At 41.1% G+C, this 18820-nt stretch overlaps 2 protein-coding genes across 7 annotated transcripts in view; one reads left to right on the top strand and one right to left on the bottom strand.

Moving 5' to 3' along the window:
• Positions 1–8658, bottom strand: part of DHX57 (DExH-box helicase 57) — a 46923-nt gene extending 38265 nt beyond the window's left edge. For 2 of the 3 annotated variants that reach the window (XM_072988349.2, XM_020794762.3), the window contains exons 1-4: positions 8537–8658; positions 5007–5201; positions 3956–4084; positions 1333–1506 (exon numbers count right to left, since the gene is read on the bottom strand). In XM_072988349.2, coding sequence (XP_072844450.2) covers positions 1333–1506; positions 3956–4084; positions 5007–5194 — 491 coding nt within the window. In that variant the 5' untranslated portion in view covers positions 5195–5201; positions 8537–8658. The remainder of the gene's footprint in view (positions 1–1332; positions 1507–3955; positions 4085–5006; positions 5202–8536) is intronic. The other variant, XM_020794763.3, reaches the window with a different exon arrangement.
• MORN2 (MORN repeat containing 2) lies at positions 8635–17437 on the top strand. Of its 4 annotated transcripts, none has more exons than XM_020794766.3 (5): positions 8635–8697; positions 10949–10999; positions 13727–13833; positions 15230–15366; positions 17198–17437. In XM_020794766.3, the coding sequence occupies exons 1-5, from the start codon at positions 8691–8693 to the stop codon at positions 17298–17300; spliced, it is 405 nt and encodes a 134-aa protein (XP_020650425.3). In that variant the 5' UTR covers positions 8635–8690; the 3' UTR covers positions 17301–17437. The 4 variants fall into 4 exon arrangements, with proteins under 4 accessions (XP_020650425.3, XP_020650424.3, XP_078238998.1 ...); XM_020794765.3 differs by having other exon boundaries at positions 8656–8797; XM_078382872.1 differs by lacking the exon at positions 10949–10999 and having other exon boundaries at positions 8676–8697.
• The last annotated feature ends 1383 nt before the right edge of the window (positions 17438–18820 follow it).

Below are 18820 nucleotides of genomic sequence, written 5' to 3' on the forward strand. Positions count from 1 at the left end.
TAAGAATGGCCAAAACCAAGTTGGAGTCATTTTTTAAATCATTCTTGTATAAGTAGCAGATTATATTAAGGAACACAATTATTTTTTCAGGATCCCACTGATCTTCTGAAATTCACTTGAGACATTTATTTACCTGAGGCTTTATGAATATCAGTATTTTTACAAAAATAAATTTTTTTCCTCAGCATTTAATTGTTGTGCGCAGATTGCTACATTGAATGTATGCAATATAGCTTGTTTCATTTTTACAAACACAAAGCTGTGTATTTAAATTCTTATGAGCCGCCTAGAGTGGTCGCAAGACCAGATGGGTGGGATATAAACCAAATAAATAAATAAATACATACATATACGATTGTTTAAAAGATTTTATGTTAATTTGAAAGCAAACTGAAGCCAGCCAGAACTCAATGGGAAACAGAGTAATAAATCCACTGAGTTACATTTGGATAACTTAAATTTTCTTGTGCATGCCTCATCCAGGGATAGAGGTAAGTGCAAGCATTCATCATGAAAATCCCTATAGCTATGTGCCCAAGCAAGCACCAAAATTATATTGATCCATATCAACAAACCAGCATTCATTTCTGCTAGCAGCAGCTCTTTTGTGAAGTGAATGGGTCAAATGCCCTGGCAATCCCCAACTACTTTGAATTAAAAGATGAACAGCTTACAACAATATGTGGTTGCTTGGAAAACCCACAGCAGACACCCAATTTAGGACTGCAACTAAGCTCTAGTGTGGCAGGAATGCGTGAAGGAGTGGCAGATGATGCCACGATCTCTATTAATCAGTCTCAGTGCTCCAGTAGTGTGAACCCTGGCACTTACTATATTGTTGTGCCTTGTACAATATGCATTTCTACTCTGTTTGAAGTAAGTTGGCAGTGTTTTCTAACACCAAACACATTTCTACTAAGTGAGTGTGTGCCAGTAGATGGAAAGATGAACCTAGGAAATGAGTTTTCCAGGAAAGAGACTGAGAAAGATTTCTAAGAACAGGGAAAGGCAGGTTGAACACTATATGAAATGGCTGATGAGTGGGTTACAGAAATACTTCTTTTTCCCACTGTTCTGGTAGTCAATACAAAAGCATATGTAAAAACATCACCTATTAGACTTTATAACAAGTCCTCTGCAGCCACAAGTACTGGGAAAAAAACACACAAAAAAAATACAAACCTGAGATTCGTTAGATTGTTCACAAACCACTGGGTTGACAAGAAATGGAGTATTCTACACTCCATGTATACAGATTTGTGCAGCCTTTCAGCATGTTTATCCATACCAGACTTCCTGATATTTTCTTTGGATCAATGAGAAAATAATCACCTGGAAAGTTTGTGCACAGCAAAGGAAGACACCTCATTTTCCAGAACATGATTCACAGGTGCTTGGGAAGGTGTGTTCAGACTCATTTTTGGAACTGCTTTGCTATCGAACAAGTACTGTTCATCATCTGAGTAATCTGATTCATCACAGCTCTGGTCATCCAATACAGGCATCCTGAAAAACATGGTTAATTCAGTTTCAGTTATTTGGATAAGAGTCAACCAGGTAGGCCCATTTGTAAGTACTATTGCTAATGACAGTTTTAGGATCTGTGAGGCTTGTCTTACTCTTTGCTCAGCATTAACATAGACATTATTTCATTTATTCAGTGTTCAGACCTAAATCAGATTACTGCACTGAGGTCTCTTAGGACCAAACATGACAGCAGTGGGCATATTTGCTTAATGACACACCCATCCCATTCATATCTAGGGCATACCTTGTGGCATTAGAGGTGAGGAGGAATCTAAACCAGATGACTTGGTGGGGTGGGAAGGTGGAAATAAGCACATTTTTTCATATCTACTTTACTTCATTGTCAGGGGTCCCTGATAGGCCCCCACCTCAGATATCCAGGTGAGACCATCAGAGCCAGCAGTCGTTGGTTCCAAGATGGCCAAGAAACAGGAGTGCATGTTCTTGGAAGGAGAGGAGTAATAACGGCATGGGGAAGAGGAGAACAAAGCCTCTCTGCAGGTGGGGAAGGTATAGAGGAGGCATTGGAGGTGGCGAGGAGAGTGACGAGTGAGAGTGAAGGAAGCACGTCACAGGGCTAACTATTGGACTCTGATGAAGACCAAGTCTGGTGCAATGTACAGATGCCCACAATAGGGAGGAAGCCCCCAGAGCTGGAGAGTGGCCAGGACTATATACATGGTAAAGATGCCTGGGCATGGCTCCTGGTCCAGTTCTACATCTGGGAAATGGACCAGAATGCCTGAGTGGGCCCTGCCTGTTGTAATGCTGAGACCACCACTGCCAGTCAGAGCCAGGCCAAGGGGGGCCCATACTGATGCAGCAGTGACTCTGGAGAAAGAGCAGAAGGCTCACCTACATCACCTCCAACAGCAGCTGCCTCCCCGCAACAAGGCCGTTGTGTCCTGTGCCTTGCTCTCACTGCAGTCACAGGTTTCCCCTGCTTCTGGCCACTGAAGGAGACCAGAGTCCTGTGAGCCCCAGTCAAGTCAACCCATGGCTTGAAAATGGCTGAGACTATGCAGGGACAAAGGGCAACAAGTTTGCTCTCAGGACACATGGCAGGAGTAAAGCAAACACCGTTGTTGTTGCTTATTCTCAGAACACTGTGGGACCATGTGGAGTTAAGGGCCAGAGGCATGGAGGAGGACTTGCTCATTCATCCCGCCAAGAGTGGAAGTGGCAGAGCTCACAATCATTTTGTTTTCCACTCTTCAGTGAGAAAAACATTCCTAATACATAGGAAATAAAACCAAGACTAGAGAAAACAGTAAAATAAAAACATGTATTCGCGAAGGCTTTCACGGCCGGGATCTAATGGTTGTTGTGGGTTTTTCGGGCTCTTTGGCCATGTTCTGAAGGTTGTTCTTCCTAAAGTTTCACCAGTCTCTGTGGCCAGGATCTTCAGAGGACAGCGTCAACCAGAGCACAGAGTGCTGTCCTCTGAAGATGCCAGCCACAGAGACTGGTGAAACATTAGGAAGAGCAACCTTCAGAACACGGCCAAAGAGCCCGAAAAACCCACAACCAAAATAAAAACACTACCTCATAGATTAAAATGGTAACTTCCAAAAGAGACTTTTAGGAGAGTATTTGAGAAGCAAGGTGTCATGACCAAGAAAATTGTCTCCTCAATTAAAAAAAAAGTTTCCAGGAGAATTCTGTAACAAAGTTTTCCATTTTAGGAATGCTCTGCCAGGGATAGTTCATGGACTAAGTAGCCAGGAGCACTCCATTTGAAAATATGAAAAGAGGATTATGAACTGTTTACAGCTGCTGGTACACCATTGCTTCTACAGAAGGCTTCCCACAGCTAATGTTAGGTATCAATGTTATAAAATACTTTTTGCAGGCCCTATGTCCTTGGAGGCCATGACTGGGTTAAGGACTTCCATGAAACTGTGCCTCGGGTTCTGAAGTACCACACAGTATTTACTACATTTATATCTTGTCTTTCAAAAGGAAATGACAAGACAAACTTCCAAAAACTAAATTACAAAATACTAAGAACACAGCAATGATAAAATGGCACAGGTAGCCTAAAACCAAGTGAGATGAGAATAAAAGTAGTCTCTGTAGCTTCATATAGTGCAAACTGCCCTTCAGATACGCTGGCCCCATACTTCAGCCACTCTTTACATATTTGGAAACACCAACATATTTACAGCAAATGTCTTTGCATTGCAAAGTCAACCCAAGATAAGCCCAGGATTTTTCCCTACAGAGATAACACAAGCCTGCAGATGTTTTGTCTGCTTAACAAATATCTGCTTCTGAAGTCATTGTGCATGTCAAACCCTACAGCTACATACAGTATAATGAAATGACATCTAAATGCTCAGAAAAATTAAGGATTGTTCATTTTCCAGTCTGCCGTATGACAGAACATCAGGTCAACAGGAATATTATTTATGGCTAGAAAACTAACTCTGAGCCGGCAGTCACTTCTTGGCCTTGAAGATCACGGAGAAGTTCTTTCACCTTCCTCTGATTCTCTGAAGTCATGTTCAGGGTTTGTCCAGGCATCTTGGCTTTAGATTTTGCTTGTCCAGATCCTCTGTTAAGTTTGATGGAGTAAAAGCAGAATACTTTCACACATATGTAATGGAAAATATACACATATGTTAACTAAACCTATAATAACCAATAACCATCTTCCACTCCCAGAAAAATTTCAAAATGAGCAACTCAAGATACCTTCCCCATGCTAAACTGTATCCATTACATTCTCTGGCACAGTGGGAGCAGATTTGGGCCCCAATGCGTTATGGCCAATATTATGTCTCTAAAAACATAGATGTGTGTTCAGTAATTATTGGCAGCAGCCACTGCTAAATGTCTCATGTAGAAGATGGCACTGAGGAAAGACCCAGTCTGTCAGATTTGCTATTAGCTCATCTCCTAGAGTATGCAATCACCCTTCTAACAAATATGAAAGTGTTGTGACTACCAGTTAGTCAAGGCATCTAGTTTTACCATAAGGAGCTGCCTTAGACCTAATCAAAATAATAAAAAATAAACTAGAAATTAATTCTATATTCATATATATTCATATATATTCATTTATATCTCACCCCATAAATTAATTTATATGGGTGATTTACAGAATATTAAGATAAGCAAACATATAACAAACTTATAAACAGTCAAAGAAATAAAAAAAATGTAACTAAAGGGCCTGTTTTCTCTGTGGCAGGAGGACATGATGCAGGACATCAAGCCAGGTCATTGTGGAAAGCCTCCCTGAAAAGCAACCTTTTGAGCAGCCTTCTTAACATGAGCAGGGAACGGGCCAGGCACAGCTCCTTTGGCAGCTGGTTCCACAAAGTCAGTGCATCTGCATGCAAAGCACACGGATGCCCAGTGAGGGATAATCCTTTCCTGATTTTTCTGTTCAAAACATAAATCTTTTATAAGCTTTTTAGAATAAAACCTTCCAAAATCATCCAAACCCAAACATAAGATATATTTAAATTCACCTTGCTGACCTGGGCACATCTTTTGTTTCACTGGAAACAACAAAATCATAATCCCACTCTTTGTCACAGCCTTTTTTGCTGCCACTGGAATGACATTTGCTAGGTTTACCACCACCGCCAATTCCTTCTCCCTTTCCTTTTCCTTTTTTTCCACTTGGTTTTCCTTTTCTCTTCCCTGATGAGCTCATCTTCTTTCTTTAAAGGAAAAGAAAACACAACCAATCAAACATCAACCCCAGTGAAGTATAGCACTCCATTTATCATGCACATATTTAGTAACTAGAGCAATTGTTATTTCTATTTGCTTAGGCCTGCTAAAGACATGATTCCAACATTTCTTCACTCCCATAAGCCACATAACATATCCCAGAAGTATTTATCGTTGATTTCAGTGGGACTTACATATGCATCTATACTAATTGTGCATAGGATTCTAGCCTTAGTATAATTACAGACAAGAATAGAGCATCAAATATTGATATTATTGTGGTACAACTCTGATACTACTTCATCAGAAAAATTAAATCAAGATGATTGAAATAGAAATTAGGTATTCATCTGTTGGATAGCAGGTAAACTATGAACTGGAAATCCTTGGTTCAGAATTGTATTCAGTCCCAAACTGCTTGAATGGCTTTAACCCAGCCATGGTTTTCTAGCTTCTGCCCTTGCTTTTGATGTTCAGGATCATAAGCATATTTCCTCAGGATTAGTAGGCTCTTAAATTCAAGCCATAATCAATTAATTAACCGCTGAAGTCTTTCTTCTTTGTGTCAGAAGCATAACAGTACAATTAATAAATATATCAGACAATTTTTGCCCAATAACAGGCAACATCAAGAGCATTTGAGGCACTAACATCAAATCTTCCATAGTAGATATTGAGAGGCATACAGTACCCATAAGTGTGAAGTTGCCTGCTCTTCTTCATAATCACAAAAGACTGTCAGTGGGAAAGCCCTCCACAAGTTTTTAAGGTTCATTTTAGTTCTGCCAAGTCTAGTCTGTAGCTTAGTAAGTTATTTCCATGTAACCCAGTTTTCCATATGACTAGGAGCTAGACTTTTGTGAGTTCCATCTGTTTTAAGATGTGGATAGTTTTTTCTTTCTTTCTGCATTATAATTCCTTCAAGATCCCAAAACCAACCCTTTTAATTTTATTTTACTCTGGGAGAAGTGGTATAGTAGCTGAAGAGTCTACACACATTTAATTGTGAATTTCGTTGTATGTGTATATACTTACAATGACAATAAATTATTATTATTGTTAATGTAAATGCTTTAAGTCTTTCACTATCAGCTGCTACCTCTCCCTGTACATCACTGGGTGCAATGCCTACTATTTTTCAACATACCTCATACTGTATTTTTGTTGGCATTCTCAGTTTAACACCCTAAACCTCATTGCAGCCTGTTTGCTTAACTGTACTAATTGGCACTGCTGAAGACATATGAGAGAGTAGAGATATAAATCAGGCTCTCTCCAATTCAATGCCCTGACAAATCTCCATCTACCAACTGCTATGGTTAAAGACACTATTCACCAGAAAAACAGGCGCTGCTGGATGAAACGGATTTTCTGGATCCATTTCAATCAGGTTTCAGGCCAGGTTTTGGTACGGAGACTGCCTTGGTTGCCCTGTACGATGACCTTTGCCGGGAGAGAGACAGGGGGAGTGTGACCCTGTTGATACTCCTGGACCTCTCAGCGGCTTTCGACACCATCAACCATGGTGTCCTTCTGGATAGGCTGGCTGGGTTGGGAGTTGGGGGCACTGTTTTACAGTGGTTCCGCTCCTTCCTAGCTGACCATGTCCAGAGGGTGGTGCTGGGGGACAGTTGCTCTGCCCCATGGCAGTTATGTCATAGGGTTCCTCAGGGCTCAATACTGTCCCCCATGCTGTTTAACATCTACGTGAAACCGCTGGGAGAGGTCATCAGGAGGTTTGGGCTGAGGAGTCAGCAATCTGCTGATGACACTCAGATATACCTCTCGTTTTCTACCAATCCAGGTGAGGCGGTTTCTGTGCTGAACTCGTGTCTGGACCTGATAATGGACTGGATGAGGGTTAATAAATTGAAACTCAATCCAGACAAGATGGAAGTGCTGTTAGTGGGTGCTTCACCGGACAGGTTGGAGGGCCATTTCCCTGCCCTGAATAGGGTTACACTCCCCCTAAGGGACAGGGTCCGCAGCCTGGGGGTGCTCCTGGACCCCAGTCTAACTTTGGAAGCCCAGGTGGACTCGGTGGCCAGAGGTGCCTTCCTTCAGCTGCGGAAATTATACCAGCTATGGCCCTACCTGGACGAGCGGAGTCTCATGACAGTTACACATGCAAGGGTAACATCTCGTATAGATTATTGCAATGCGCTCTACGTGGGGCTGCCTTTGAAGACGGTCCGGCGACTGCAACTGGTCCAGAATCGAGCTGCACGGCTGGTGAATGGTGGAGCCGCTAGAGATCACATCAAGCCGATTCTGTTCAATTTACATTGGTTACCAGTTGCTGCTCGGGCCCAATTCAAAGTGCTTGTTTTGACATATAAAGCCTTAAACGGCTTGGGCCCTAGATACTTGAAGCACCGCCTCCTTCCATATGAGCCTACCCGGCAGTTAAGATCAAGCCAGGGGGCCCTTTTGAAAGAGCCAATACCTCAAGGAGGTAAGAGGGATGGCTTGTAGACAAAGGGCCTTCTCGGCAGCTGCCCCCAGACTATGGAACACCCTCCCAACTAAAATTCGTCTGGCGCCGATGTTGATGACATTTTGGCGCCAGGTCAAAACCTTTCTGTTCCAGAAGGCTTTTAATTGAAATAACATCAACTGTGGGTCCTGATGGCAATTTTAATAGTATTTTAATTGTATTTTAATCATTTTATTGTATTGAATTTTAATTATTGTAAGCCGCCCAGAGACCTCTGGGTAGAGTGGGTGGCATATAAATAAAATAAATAAATAAATAAATAAATAAATAAACTATGTTCTGGTGAAGCCTAGAAAGGTACAAAAGAACTTCTGGAATTAATTTGTGTACCATCCATCTGGCTATCAAGACCACTCTGGGTGGTTCACGACAGAATACAGAACAATAATCAGAGACAATAAATTAAAACAAAGTGACATCAAAGTAATATAAATGAAGAAACATCCCCTAAGCACTATAAATTAGACACCAACAACTGGAGAACTGCACGTTCCCCTCGACCCAGGGTGTCAGCCCTGCTACCCTGGGTCTCTTCCTTAAAAGAAACAAAAACGGAACGGGAGACTATACGCCAAGCACGGCCTCTCCGCCTCAGTCATGTCAGCTTCTAAGCGCTGTCACCCCTCTTTGTTGGCACAAAAGACCACAACACACACACACACTGCAGACCCCACCCTCCTTTTCAAAGACGCCTTGAGCTCCACGCTTCTCCCGGTCTTTTTTTCACACAACCAACAGGGTCCTCAGGAGTCCCAGAGACAGCCCAGGTACACAACGCCGACGTAGCCGGGAAAACAACAACTGACTTCCCCCCCCTCCCCTTACCTGCTATTCCAGGTGTGATGAGAAGCTACTGGTCCTTCAGCTCCCGCCTAAGTAGCCTCCAGCTACCCGGAAGTGGAAAGGGGAGCTCCTTGGCTTCCGGTTTGAGTGGGAGAATGCGGTTTCCACAGCAACCGCCGGGCGCCTTTTTAAAGCCATGTCCGGTGAGTGGCGGTTGGAGCGCTAGTGCGCGCGGTCCCAAGATGGAGGGGTTGTCCGCCTTGAAAGTCCGGGTCCGGGGAATTATTGGGAAACAAGCGAAAGGTCGGGCCTTCCCTCAGGAACTGGCTACCTCCATGTGTTTTTTTCCCCTATAGATTGTTATGTAGTACTCCTGCTTTGACTGGGGTTTTGCTACTACTTGTGTTTTTCATTTCTCAGATTGGTATTTTTTTAAAAAGTGTTTACTTATTGATCTTTGCCTTAATGTTACTGTAATATTAACTCCTCATTGTTTGTTTTTAAATATTGTCTTTAAAGATGCTGTATACACATTGTTTTCAACTTTAAATACTGTATTGTTTTTCGTTGTTGCAAGCCACCTTTGGTGCTTTTCAAGACGAAAGGTGTGGTAAAAATATTTTAAAGAGTTAAGTAAATAGGTTGTGTGCTCTTTTTGGCATTCCGTAGCGGGTTGGATTCAGTGGCCTTATAGGCCTCTTCCAACTTCTGTGATTCTGCAGTGGATATAAAAAGTTTACACATCCTTGTTAAAATGTCAAGTGTCTGTGATGTAAAAAAAATGAGACAAAGATAAATCATTTCAGAACTTTTTCCCCCTTTAATGAGACCTATGAACTGTACAACTCAGTTGAACAACAAACTGAAATCTTTTAGGTGGATGGAGGTAAAAATAAAAAACTGAAATAATATGGTTGTATCTGTGTGCATACCCTCTTATAACTGGGGATGTAGCTGTGTTCAGCAGTAAACAATCACATTCAAACTCATGTTAAGTAGGAGTCATGACAGAGGTGCTGCGTTACCAGACTACGCCAGGGGGCGTAATGGTGAAGTGAACTGCCCAGAGATTAAACCAAACAGACACTGTTGTAGTGTTGAAGATATTATTTACAATAAAGTTGATATATACAGGGGTAAATACAGCTTCTCTTGTCCTTATACAGTCCTGGTCATTCACAGTAATTCTTCAGTTAGCAATGGTAAATTTACAATTTCAGTAACCAAATATTGTTACCAATATAAAGAGTCCTGCAACCACGAAGTCTTCTCCTCTCACCACGGAGATAGTCTTCTCCCAGGATCTTCTCCTTGCAATGCAGCAAGTCTTCATCCAACGATGCAGAATATACAGCTCTCAGCAACAAGATCACCAGCAACACAACAACCAACCACTACCCAACAACCCAACAGTTTGTCTCTGCAAGCTTGGCTAGCTTTATTCTTGGATTCTCCAATCAAATTGGTTGTCCCACAGCTGCCTCAATTAACCCAGCTGTGCTCTCTTGTTACATGTTGCTTACCCAAATCTGATCCTGTAACAACTTATATACTGAATTGCAATGAACAATTCTTCAGGTTGACTTTGAGACCTGTCAAGTCAGTACACCCCTGCCATCATTTAAAGTGCCTCTGAGGAATCCCAAATAAAGATCAGCTGTGCTAATAGGTCTTTCCTGACATTTTCTTAGTCACATCCTACAGCAGAAGCCATGGTCCGCAGAGAGCTTCCAAAGCATCAGAGGGATCTCATTGTTAAAAGGTATTAATCAGGAGAAGGGTACAAAATAATTTCCAAGGCATTAGATATACGATGGAACACAGTGAAGAGTTATCAAGTGGATATAAAAAGTTTACACACCCGTTAAAATATCAAGTGTCTGTTATATTAAAAAATGAGACAAAGACATGATTTTAACATTCCTTCTTGAGGAGAATGGTGGGACAGAAATATTTAAATAAAATCCTTTCTCTATAGCCATTTTGAAAAGCTCACCTGCCTATCAAGGTGTTCGTAAGCCCCAGTTAATGCAACCCCGCCCTCCACCATTGTGCAGCAACTAGAAGTTGACATAACTGTAAAATAAAACATCCCCTGAAAATAAGCCCTAATGTATTTTTAATATAAGACCCTGTCTTATTTTCGGGGGGAACACAGTATGTGGTATGCTCAGTTGTTGACTGGACTTGCATTTCTCATTTCTATAAGCATTTTTCCATTTTATTGCATAACTTTTGTTCCCAAAATGTTAAAGTCAGTCTGGAGAATAATTTCATTCCAGGAAAACTGATTCTTTGATATGTGGAAGGAAAGTTGTTTAAGAAAATTGATGCTTTCATCTCCAAAAGCACTTCAGTCTATTGGGAATAGGGATCTATTAGCCTTTTAAAAAATTAGTATGCTCAAGGTTCATATGTTTTAGTTATGTTAAATTTGTTTTTTTCTTTCAACAGGTTCAGAAGTTTTTAAAATATCATTTATATTTCCAAATCAAGATAAATATGGTAAAATATTTTCATATATTATGAGTGCAATGGTTGATATACATAATGGCACTAATTTGGTGTGAGAGAGGAATAACATTTTCCCTATAGCAGAGAAGGACATCATGAACACATGAGTTGTCCTTGGTACTTGCTTCAGAGATATGGGAACTGAGCTCTCCAGACTCCCTCAAGAGGATAAGGCAACCCAAAAGAGATGGGATTTTGGTTCTTGCTGTAGCTTTTGGGAGCAGCTAATTTGCAAGATGCCAAATGTATGCCTGGTCATGTGGCAGGCTGCGGTCTATGATTCTATCATTCTTTGAAAAACTATATAAGCTAGTACAGTGGTGCCTCAACTTACGAATTTAATTGGTTCCGGACCTCTAGTCATAACTAAAAATGATCATAAGTTGAAGCACCATTTCCCATAGGAATGCATCGAAATGCAATTAATCTGTTCCAGCCGAAGAAAAAAATCACAAAAAAACCCCACTGCAAGACCCATCGGAAACGCGATTAATCCGCTCCAACCGAAGGGGGGGAAGAAAGAAGAGCAAGCAAAGCATGCAAAGCAAAGCAAAGACTCATCGGAAATGCAAAAAAAGCAAAGCAAAAAAGCAACCAAAGCATGCAAGACCCATTGGGCTCCTCTGCCGCCGAGACTGCCATTGGTGGGAGGCCTCCTGGGCTTCCACGGCCGCCTGGCCTGGGCTCCGCCACCACTGCCTGGCTGGGATGGGTCCTCGCCTTCCGGCTGGGCTCTAGCTCCCAGTGTTGGGTCCATCCACGCTGCTCGCTTCCCGGCCAGGCTGTGCCTCCCAGAGCTCAGCCGGAAAGCAAGCAGCACAGATGGACCCAGTGCTGGGAGGCAGGAGCCCGAGAACTTCAAATGGCCTTCTGGCCAGGCTAAAACCTCCCGACTCTGGGCCACCCCCACCACTGCTGTATCCCTTTCCCGAACCGTTGGGGCAAAAGAGCTACAAAGAAACAGCCTCTTCGCCACCAATGGTTAGTATATGAATTTCCCACCCCTTTCCCCTGCCTTTTTCCATTCGTAAGTTAAAGCTCTGTTTTAAAATCAAAGCAAAATTTTGCGAACGGAGCTGTTCATAAGTCAAAATGTTTGTAGGTCAAGGCATTTGTAAGTCGAGGCACCACTGTATAATGATGAAGTGGGCTTCGGTCCACAAAAGCTTATGCCAAGGAAGGTTGTGTATCTGTAGGATATCAGGAGACCCTATACAATGGCATTGAAGAAGAGGGGGTAGAGTAAGCTTCCTTTCTGTGGAACAAATGGTCAGAAATGGTTTTTGTTTCAACTTACACACTGCCCCATAGGGCTAAAACTGGGTGGTTTTCAACATAATTATACAAACAATATTCTGCTCCTTTCCCCAGCAAACTGGGTACTCATTTTACTGACCCTGGAAGGATGGAAGACTGAGTCAATCTTGAGCTGGCTACCCGAATCTGCCAAAATTGAACTCCGGTCATGAGCAGAGTCTTGACTGCAGTACTGCAGTTTAATCACTTCGCCACAGGTCAAGCCTGGTAATACAAATACACATTATAGAGCATTCACTCCAGATAAAGGAAGCCTTGTTCTAGTTCCTCTTTTTCTCTTTTGCTGTGTAATGCCAGAGAAACTTTAAAATAATCCCCGTCCCTGTCTTTACTCAACTGTAATCCAGAAAATGGGTGTGGCTTTGAATGATATGTTCAGCCAATTAATACTTGGCTGCCCAAGTGGGTTCTGGAATGGTATCTTTTTTTTTGGTACGATATTATTAAGTATAGTGTTTTTGTTTCTGCTACAATTAGTGAGGGCTTTAATGAAAATAATGTAGAAGTATCAAACTCTTAAGAGTGTGTAATTCTGGCCCTGAAGTTGTGAAGACCTCTGGGTAGTGTGGGCAGCATATAAATTGAATGAATGAATGAATGAATGAATGAATGAATGAATGAATGAATGAATGAATAAATAAATAAATAAATAAATAAATAAATAAATAAATAAATAAATAAATAAATTGCTGCAGAATCACGGGAAAGCTAACAAAATGTAATTACTGTACAATTGTAATTGATTACTGTCAAGTCAATTTCAATTTATGATGATCCTTTCCAGGGCTATCTAGGTAGAGAGTACTCAGAAGTGGTTTATCATTTCCTTCTTCTGGAGGATTGCACAGCTTGCCCAAGGCCACACAGGCCGGCTCTTCTCCTGGGATGTACAGGGGAACTGAACTCCCAAATGTATAAACAGAATATTGCACTCTTAGAACCAAAGTTGAATGCTTGCTGAGAACTAATCATATACAATGCCACTAAATTCTAAAGGGTTACAATGATGGTTTTGATTACTTTGATTAAATATTACTAAACTTTACTAGACATTATTTATTAAATATTATTTAATTAAAACAGAATAATTAGTCATCACTATTATGAGCCATTAATTGAATTCTGACTGATGCCATACCTTTTCAGGGCTTTCCAGATAGAGAATACTCAGAGGGGGTCTGCTGTTCCCTTTTTCTGGGAACACCTTGGGACTGTGCAGCTTGCCCAAGGCCACACAGGATGGCTCTGCTCACAGAAGGCATAGGGCAAGAAGTGAACTCCCAACCTCTGGCTCCACAACCAAATACCTAAACAACTGAGTTATCCAGTCAGCTAATATAATAATTTGTGTTATTTCTTTAATTGACTTTTCATGGTTTATTTTTTCTTTTCTTTCATTAGATGGTGAATGTACAAGAACACCTGATGGTATTCTTGAGAGAAATGGATATGGAGTTCATACCACTCCAGATGGAATTATTTATCAAGGAAACTGGAAGAATGATAAAGTATATACGTAACATACAAATATCTAAAAAGTGATTCAAGTGATTTATTTAGTCTAATCTAATTAATTAAAATCAAGAAAATTGTGTCAAATATTAATATGTAGAAAACCTCAGTGAAGCAATAAAGACTGGATTGTATCTTATGATAGCTTTGCCCCATTGCAAAGCATTGGAAGTGGTGGCTATTTGAATGCTTTCAGCCTACAACTCTCATATGTCCTTGCTAGCATAGCCAATGGTGAATGATTATGATAGTTGCTGTTCAACTATATGAAGAGAGCTACATTTTCTCTTCCTCTTAGTAGAAAATGTACTATTCACTGACACAAGCTGGAGCACTTCATTTGTGCCCATGACTTCTACCTATTACAACTGCCTGTGCCTTATTCTATTCTGAACATTCAATGAAGATTGGTTGCTTCATATAGAACTGGCCAATGAAATAGGATGGGTTTTTTGCTGGAATACTAGTAGCAAGACAGAATCCTGAAAAAAATCTTTTATTACATCTGATAAATAAATTATTGATTTATATTCTTTAATTGTCATTAATTGCATTACAAATTATATCATAAATTTCATGAGGTTCTGCCATGTCATCTCCAATCTCAGCTTATCCATGTCAGTAAGCTTGGATGTGCTTATCTCTCTGGATAGAAGACAACTCGTTTTCCAGACCAAACTGATTTGTTATCACTTGAAAAGTAACTCTCTGATGTTCGCAGGAGTTTTCAGTTGGTCTGGTCTTGCCATTAGAATGTATGGGGCAGTTGCCTCTCCATTCATTCATTTAATGTAATTCATAAGCCACCATTCTCCCAATTACGGGACCCAAGGCAGGTCACAAACAAGTAATAGCAAGACATCAGGAATGGAAAATCATCCTTGCACATTTCAGAATCCTACCACAACCATTTCACTTCGCTCCCTGTCCTGATCATGCTATTACTACTGCGACCTACTTTCTCTTCTACACTGCTGTAATTGCTTGCTTGCTTGCCTACCTAACTACTTGATAAAAATTCTTGTAAAGAAATGCTGGCTGAACAACTTTCTGGCCCATCTTTATGTAAAGCCATCACTTGGTATAAAGATGTGCTGGTTATGGCCAGTATGTCTTTACAGGGAATCCCTCTTAGGCTGGGAGTCTACAGGTTGAAACCAAGTGGTGGTGACGGCACATAGGAATGGGGGAAAGGCAGCAGCAAGAAAAATGGGGGAGGTGTTGGTGGCAATAATATTTCTTCTGCTTCAAGCAGTGGAAATACAGATGACAGCTGCCTCGTTGAATGTACATAGGTTTATAGCCTTAAATGTACTAAATTTCAAAGACCTCAAAAGCTGCCATTACTGTTTTAGAGTATTAATCTGGTGACTTCACTTCTTATTAACTCAGATGAATGGTTTAGGAAGGCTGGAACATCCTTCTGGTGCTGTTTATGAAGGTGAATTTAAGGACAACATGTTGCACGGAATAGGAACCTACATGTTTCCTAATGGAGCCAAGTACACTGGACAGTTCAGTGAAAATAAGTGAGTTGAATTTAAAATAATTGAAATTTGGCTTTGATGCAGAGAATCTTATTTTGTATTTTAGCTTTGTATTAGGAACTTAATTAGGATCTTTCTTGGGTACTTTCTGACATTTTCATAGGATCACCGTGCTTTGCTTTGAATGTGATTTGACACCTGTCCCAGACACCTCTGATCCACGTATTCTATGCTGTTGGCTCTGAGATGAGTGGTGCTGTGAAACTGCTCTTGGTGTACAGTGGTGCCTCGCTAGACAGTTACCCCGCACGACAGTTTTTTCGCTAGACATTGGCCTTTTGCAATCGTTATAGCGATTGGCAAAACAGTGATTCCTATGGGGGAATTTTGCTGGACAATGTTTGGTCCCTGCTTCGCAAACCGATTTTCGCTAGACAATGATTTTGACAGCTCCCTCCACGCTCGCAAACAGGTGTTTTTGGGACCTAAGCTTCACAAGACAGCAATTTAAACAGCTGATCAGATGTTCGCAAAGCAGCTTTCCTATGGCCGATCTTCGCTAGACAATGACGATTCTTCCCCTTTGGAACACATTAAACAGGTTTCAGTGCATTCCAATGAGGAAATGCTTTTTGCTAGACAATGATTTTGCTAAACAACGATTTCAGTGGAATGGATTATCATTGTCTAGCAAGGCACCACTGTATTCCAAATGTCAAAGGAGCTACCCAAGAGACTGCATCTGTTTTGGGGGATATGGTTCAGCACCTTGGATAGCTGTTATAAATTCCAGACTAAGGACATGACCACAGAGAAGTCTGTCTCAAATTGACACTAATTTCTCTATACTGTACCCCACCATTTAAACTGCTGCTATTGTCCATACAGAGATGTTTAATTATCCCAGGAAGGGGTATTTCAAGTGTCCCACAACTCTCTTTCCCCTCCCACCCTTATCTGCCATTATCACCATTCTCAGCCACTCTTTTCAGTGTCATTCAAATTTCTTCAAATTTGATTGTAAAAATGTTTACACAAGACAAAATAATGCAAGTGGAAATACTACAGAAAAACACATGCCAGCCAAACAATATGCCACATATTCATGCTAAAGGATCAGATTTACTTGTGATTAGCCCTAATGTCACATAGTCAGTAGAATAAATATCAAAAGGAACAGTGAGGAACATAGTACAAACAGAGAAAGGTATATGTGTTTAGTCACTCCCTAAGATTATGAAAGCAATTGGCCCAGTTCATTAGCAGAACTAGCAATTTCAGAAGGTTTATCAGGTACTATCTGAATCACTGCCTGATTCAGCATTTTCTGGTATTCAGACCTGGGAAGCTGATATGCATTATAAGAGCAGTATGTATCTTTCTATTTTTATACATATTTGTCTGTATGTAGATATATTATTAGCTATAATACAGCAACTAGGCATGAGATTTTGGAATTTTTTTTGGATAATAAATCCCATAATTCTCCATTCTAGGAGTTTTATTTGGCAGACTCACGCCTACAGAAAACTAAATGTGGCTCACCTTGAAAAAAAGCCTATTTGAGAAGGCTTTGAGGCTTAGACCTTGCTCTGCCCTAGGTTTCAGTGCTGAAAGGAAGCTGCCCCACTGCTAGCTGGACGTTCCCCCTTCTGAACAAAAAGCTAGACCAAAGCTAGGCCTATGCTAAGCTTCAAAGCCTTCCCATCTAGGCCTTTTGTCCCTGTGAGCTACATTTTGTAGATGTGAGTCTGTCAGCTGGAACTCCCAGAATGTAGAATTATGGGATTTGTAGTCCAACAAAACCAAAATTCTAATGTCAGACAATGGCTACTGCCTTCATTTTAACATGTTCACTTTTTTCTTTTCCTAGGCTGGAAGGGAAAGGAGAATTTACGGATATACAGGGTTTGGAATGGGATGGCACATTTCATTACACAGCAGCACCAGGGCTGAAGCTAAAGCTAGACATGTAAACTATTTTGGACTAGTAGAAAACAAATCAAGATTGTAAACTCTAATACAGAGCCATTAGGGGAGAAAGAGATGGTAGCCAAGGTACACTGTAACTGAATAAATAAATGCTGAATAAATCACATGGTTATGCTCTGGAGTCTATGCATATTTGTTTATGTGACATATAAGAACTGTACGTGTGTAATCTGAAGCCTCAGGCTCTTTATCATCTTTGTATGAAATATATGGGGACTAACAGTTGACAATGCATAAGAGAGAGGGTCACAGAATATGTGTACAGCTCACAAGTGATCCAACCCGGATGGAACTCAGCTTTGGGTTTCAGTGGACAGTTTACTGGGGCTGGAGGGGAAATGAAGCATTCTGCTGGATATAAAAATTATTTTTGGGCAAACTTAACAACACAGTAGTTCACAATGTAGGGGAAGCTTTTGGCTCTGAAAATATAGAATTGATGCCAAAGTAAAGCAGATAATTATGCTGCGAAAGAATAATGGAAAATGATATTAAAAGCCATTTGGATCTAGAGATGGGCATGAAAATTTGACCTGGGGTGATGAAATTCAACAGTGTGGCACCAGAGGTGCCATGCGTTCACTCTCCCTACCTTCTGACTGGCTGCCCCACCCACAAGCCTCTGAGTGCCACCTGGACTGTCCTCCTTTGCTGGCTGTGCAGTCCAGGAAGATGCTGAGGTTTCCCTTCCCTGCCTCCTCCGGCAGCCAACCACTCAACGGCTGCACAGGGAGAATCCCCATCTCTCCTTCTCATCTGAGTGGTTGGCTGCCAGAAGAGGCAGGGAAAGGAAGCCTGAACTCCTTCCTGGACTGGGTAGCCAGTGAAGGAGGACAACCCACATCATATATAGGCCAAGGAACCAGCATGTCTGGAGATGCTCTGCAACACAGCTTTGGTTATTTAAATCTTATGGAAGAAAAATATACTGAATGTGTGACTTCATTACTGTACCAGGCCTTGTCGAGATTCTTTAAATGACCTATACTGTAGAACCTTTACTACATGGTTCAGAATATAGAGCCATTTTCATGGTACTAGAATAGTAAAGCTGGAAGGGGGCCATAAAGCCGTCATGTCCAACCCTCTGCTTGATGCAGGAATACTAAAACTGCAAGCTTTTCTCCCATCTATTTAAAAGGCAGCAAGAAAAGAGGAAGGCCTAATATGAGATGGATTAACTCAGTATAGGAACTTCAGTCTTTAATTTACAAGAGCTGAGCTGTGCTGTCAATGGTAGCACATTTTGAATGTCACTCATTAATAGGGTTGGCGTAAGTTGGAGGTACATAACAATAAATACAACAACAGGCTGAGACTGAACTTTTCTTTGATCCCTAGCTGATCAATGGAGATAGATGATCAGTGACGAAAACACACTAATCTAAATGCATACTTAGGCCAGGATATAATTGATAGGAAATGTAATCTGACAGCTGTAGTCTTTACACTTGACATTTTAGTTTTAGAGTGGCTACAGAAGGATTATGCTGGCACTTTGGTT

Source organism: Pogona vitticeps, chromosome 1 (assembly GCF_051106095.1).
Source record: "Pogona vitticeps strain Pit_001003342236 chromosome 1, PviZW2.1, whole genome shotgun sequence".
NCBI classification, from domain to species: domain Eukaryota; kingdom Metazoa; phylum Chordata; class Lepidosauria; order Squamata; family Agamidae; genus Pogona; species Pogona vitticeps.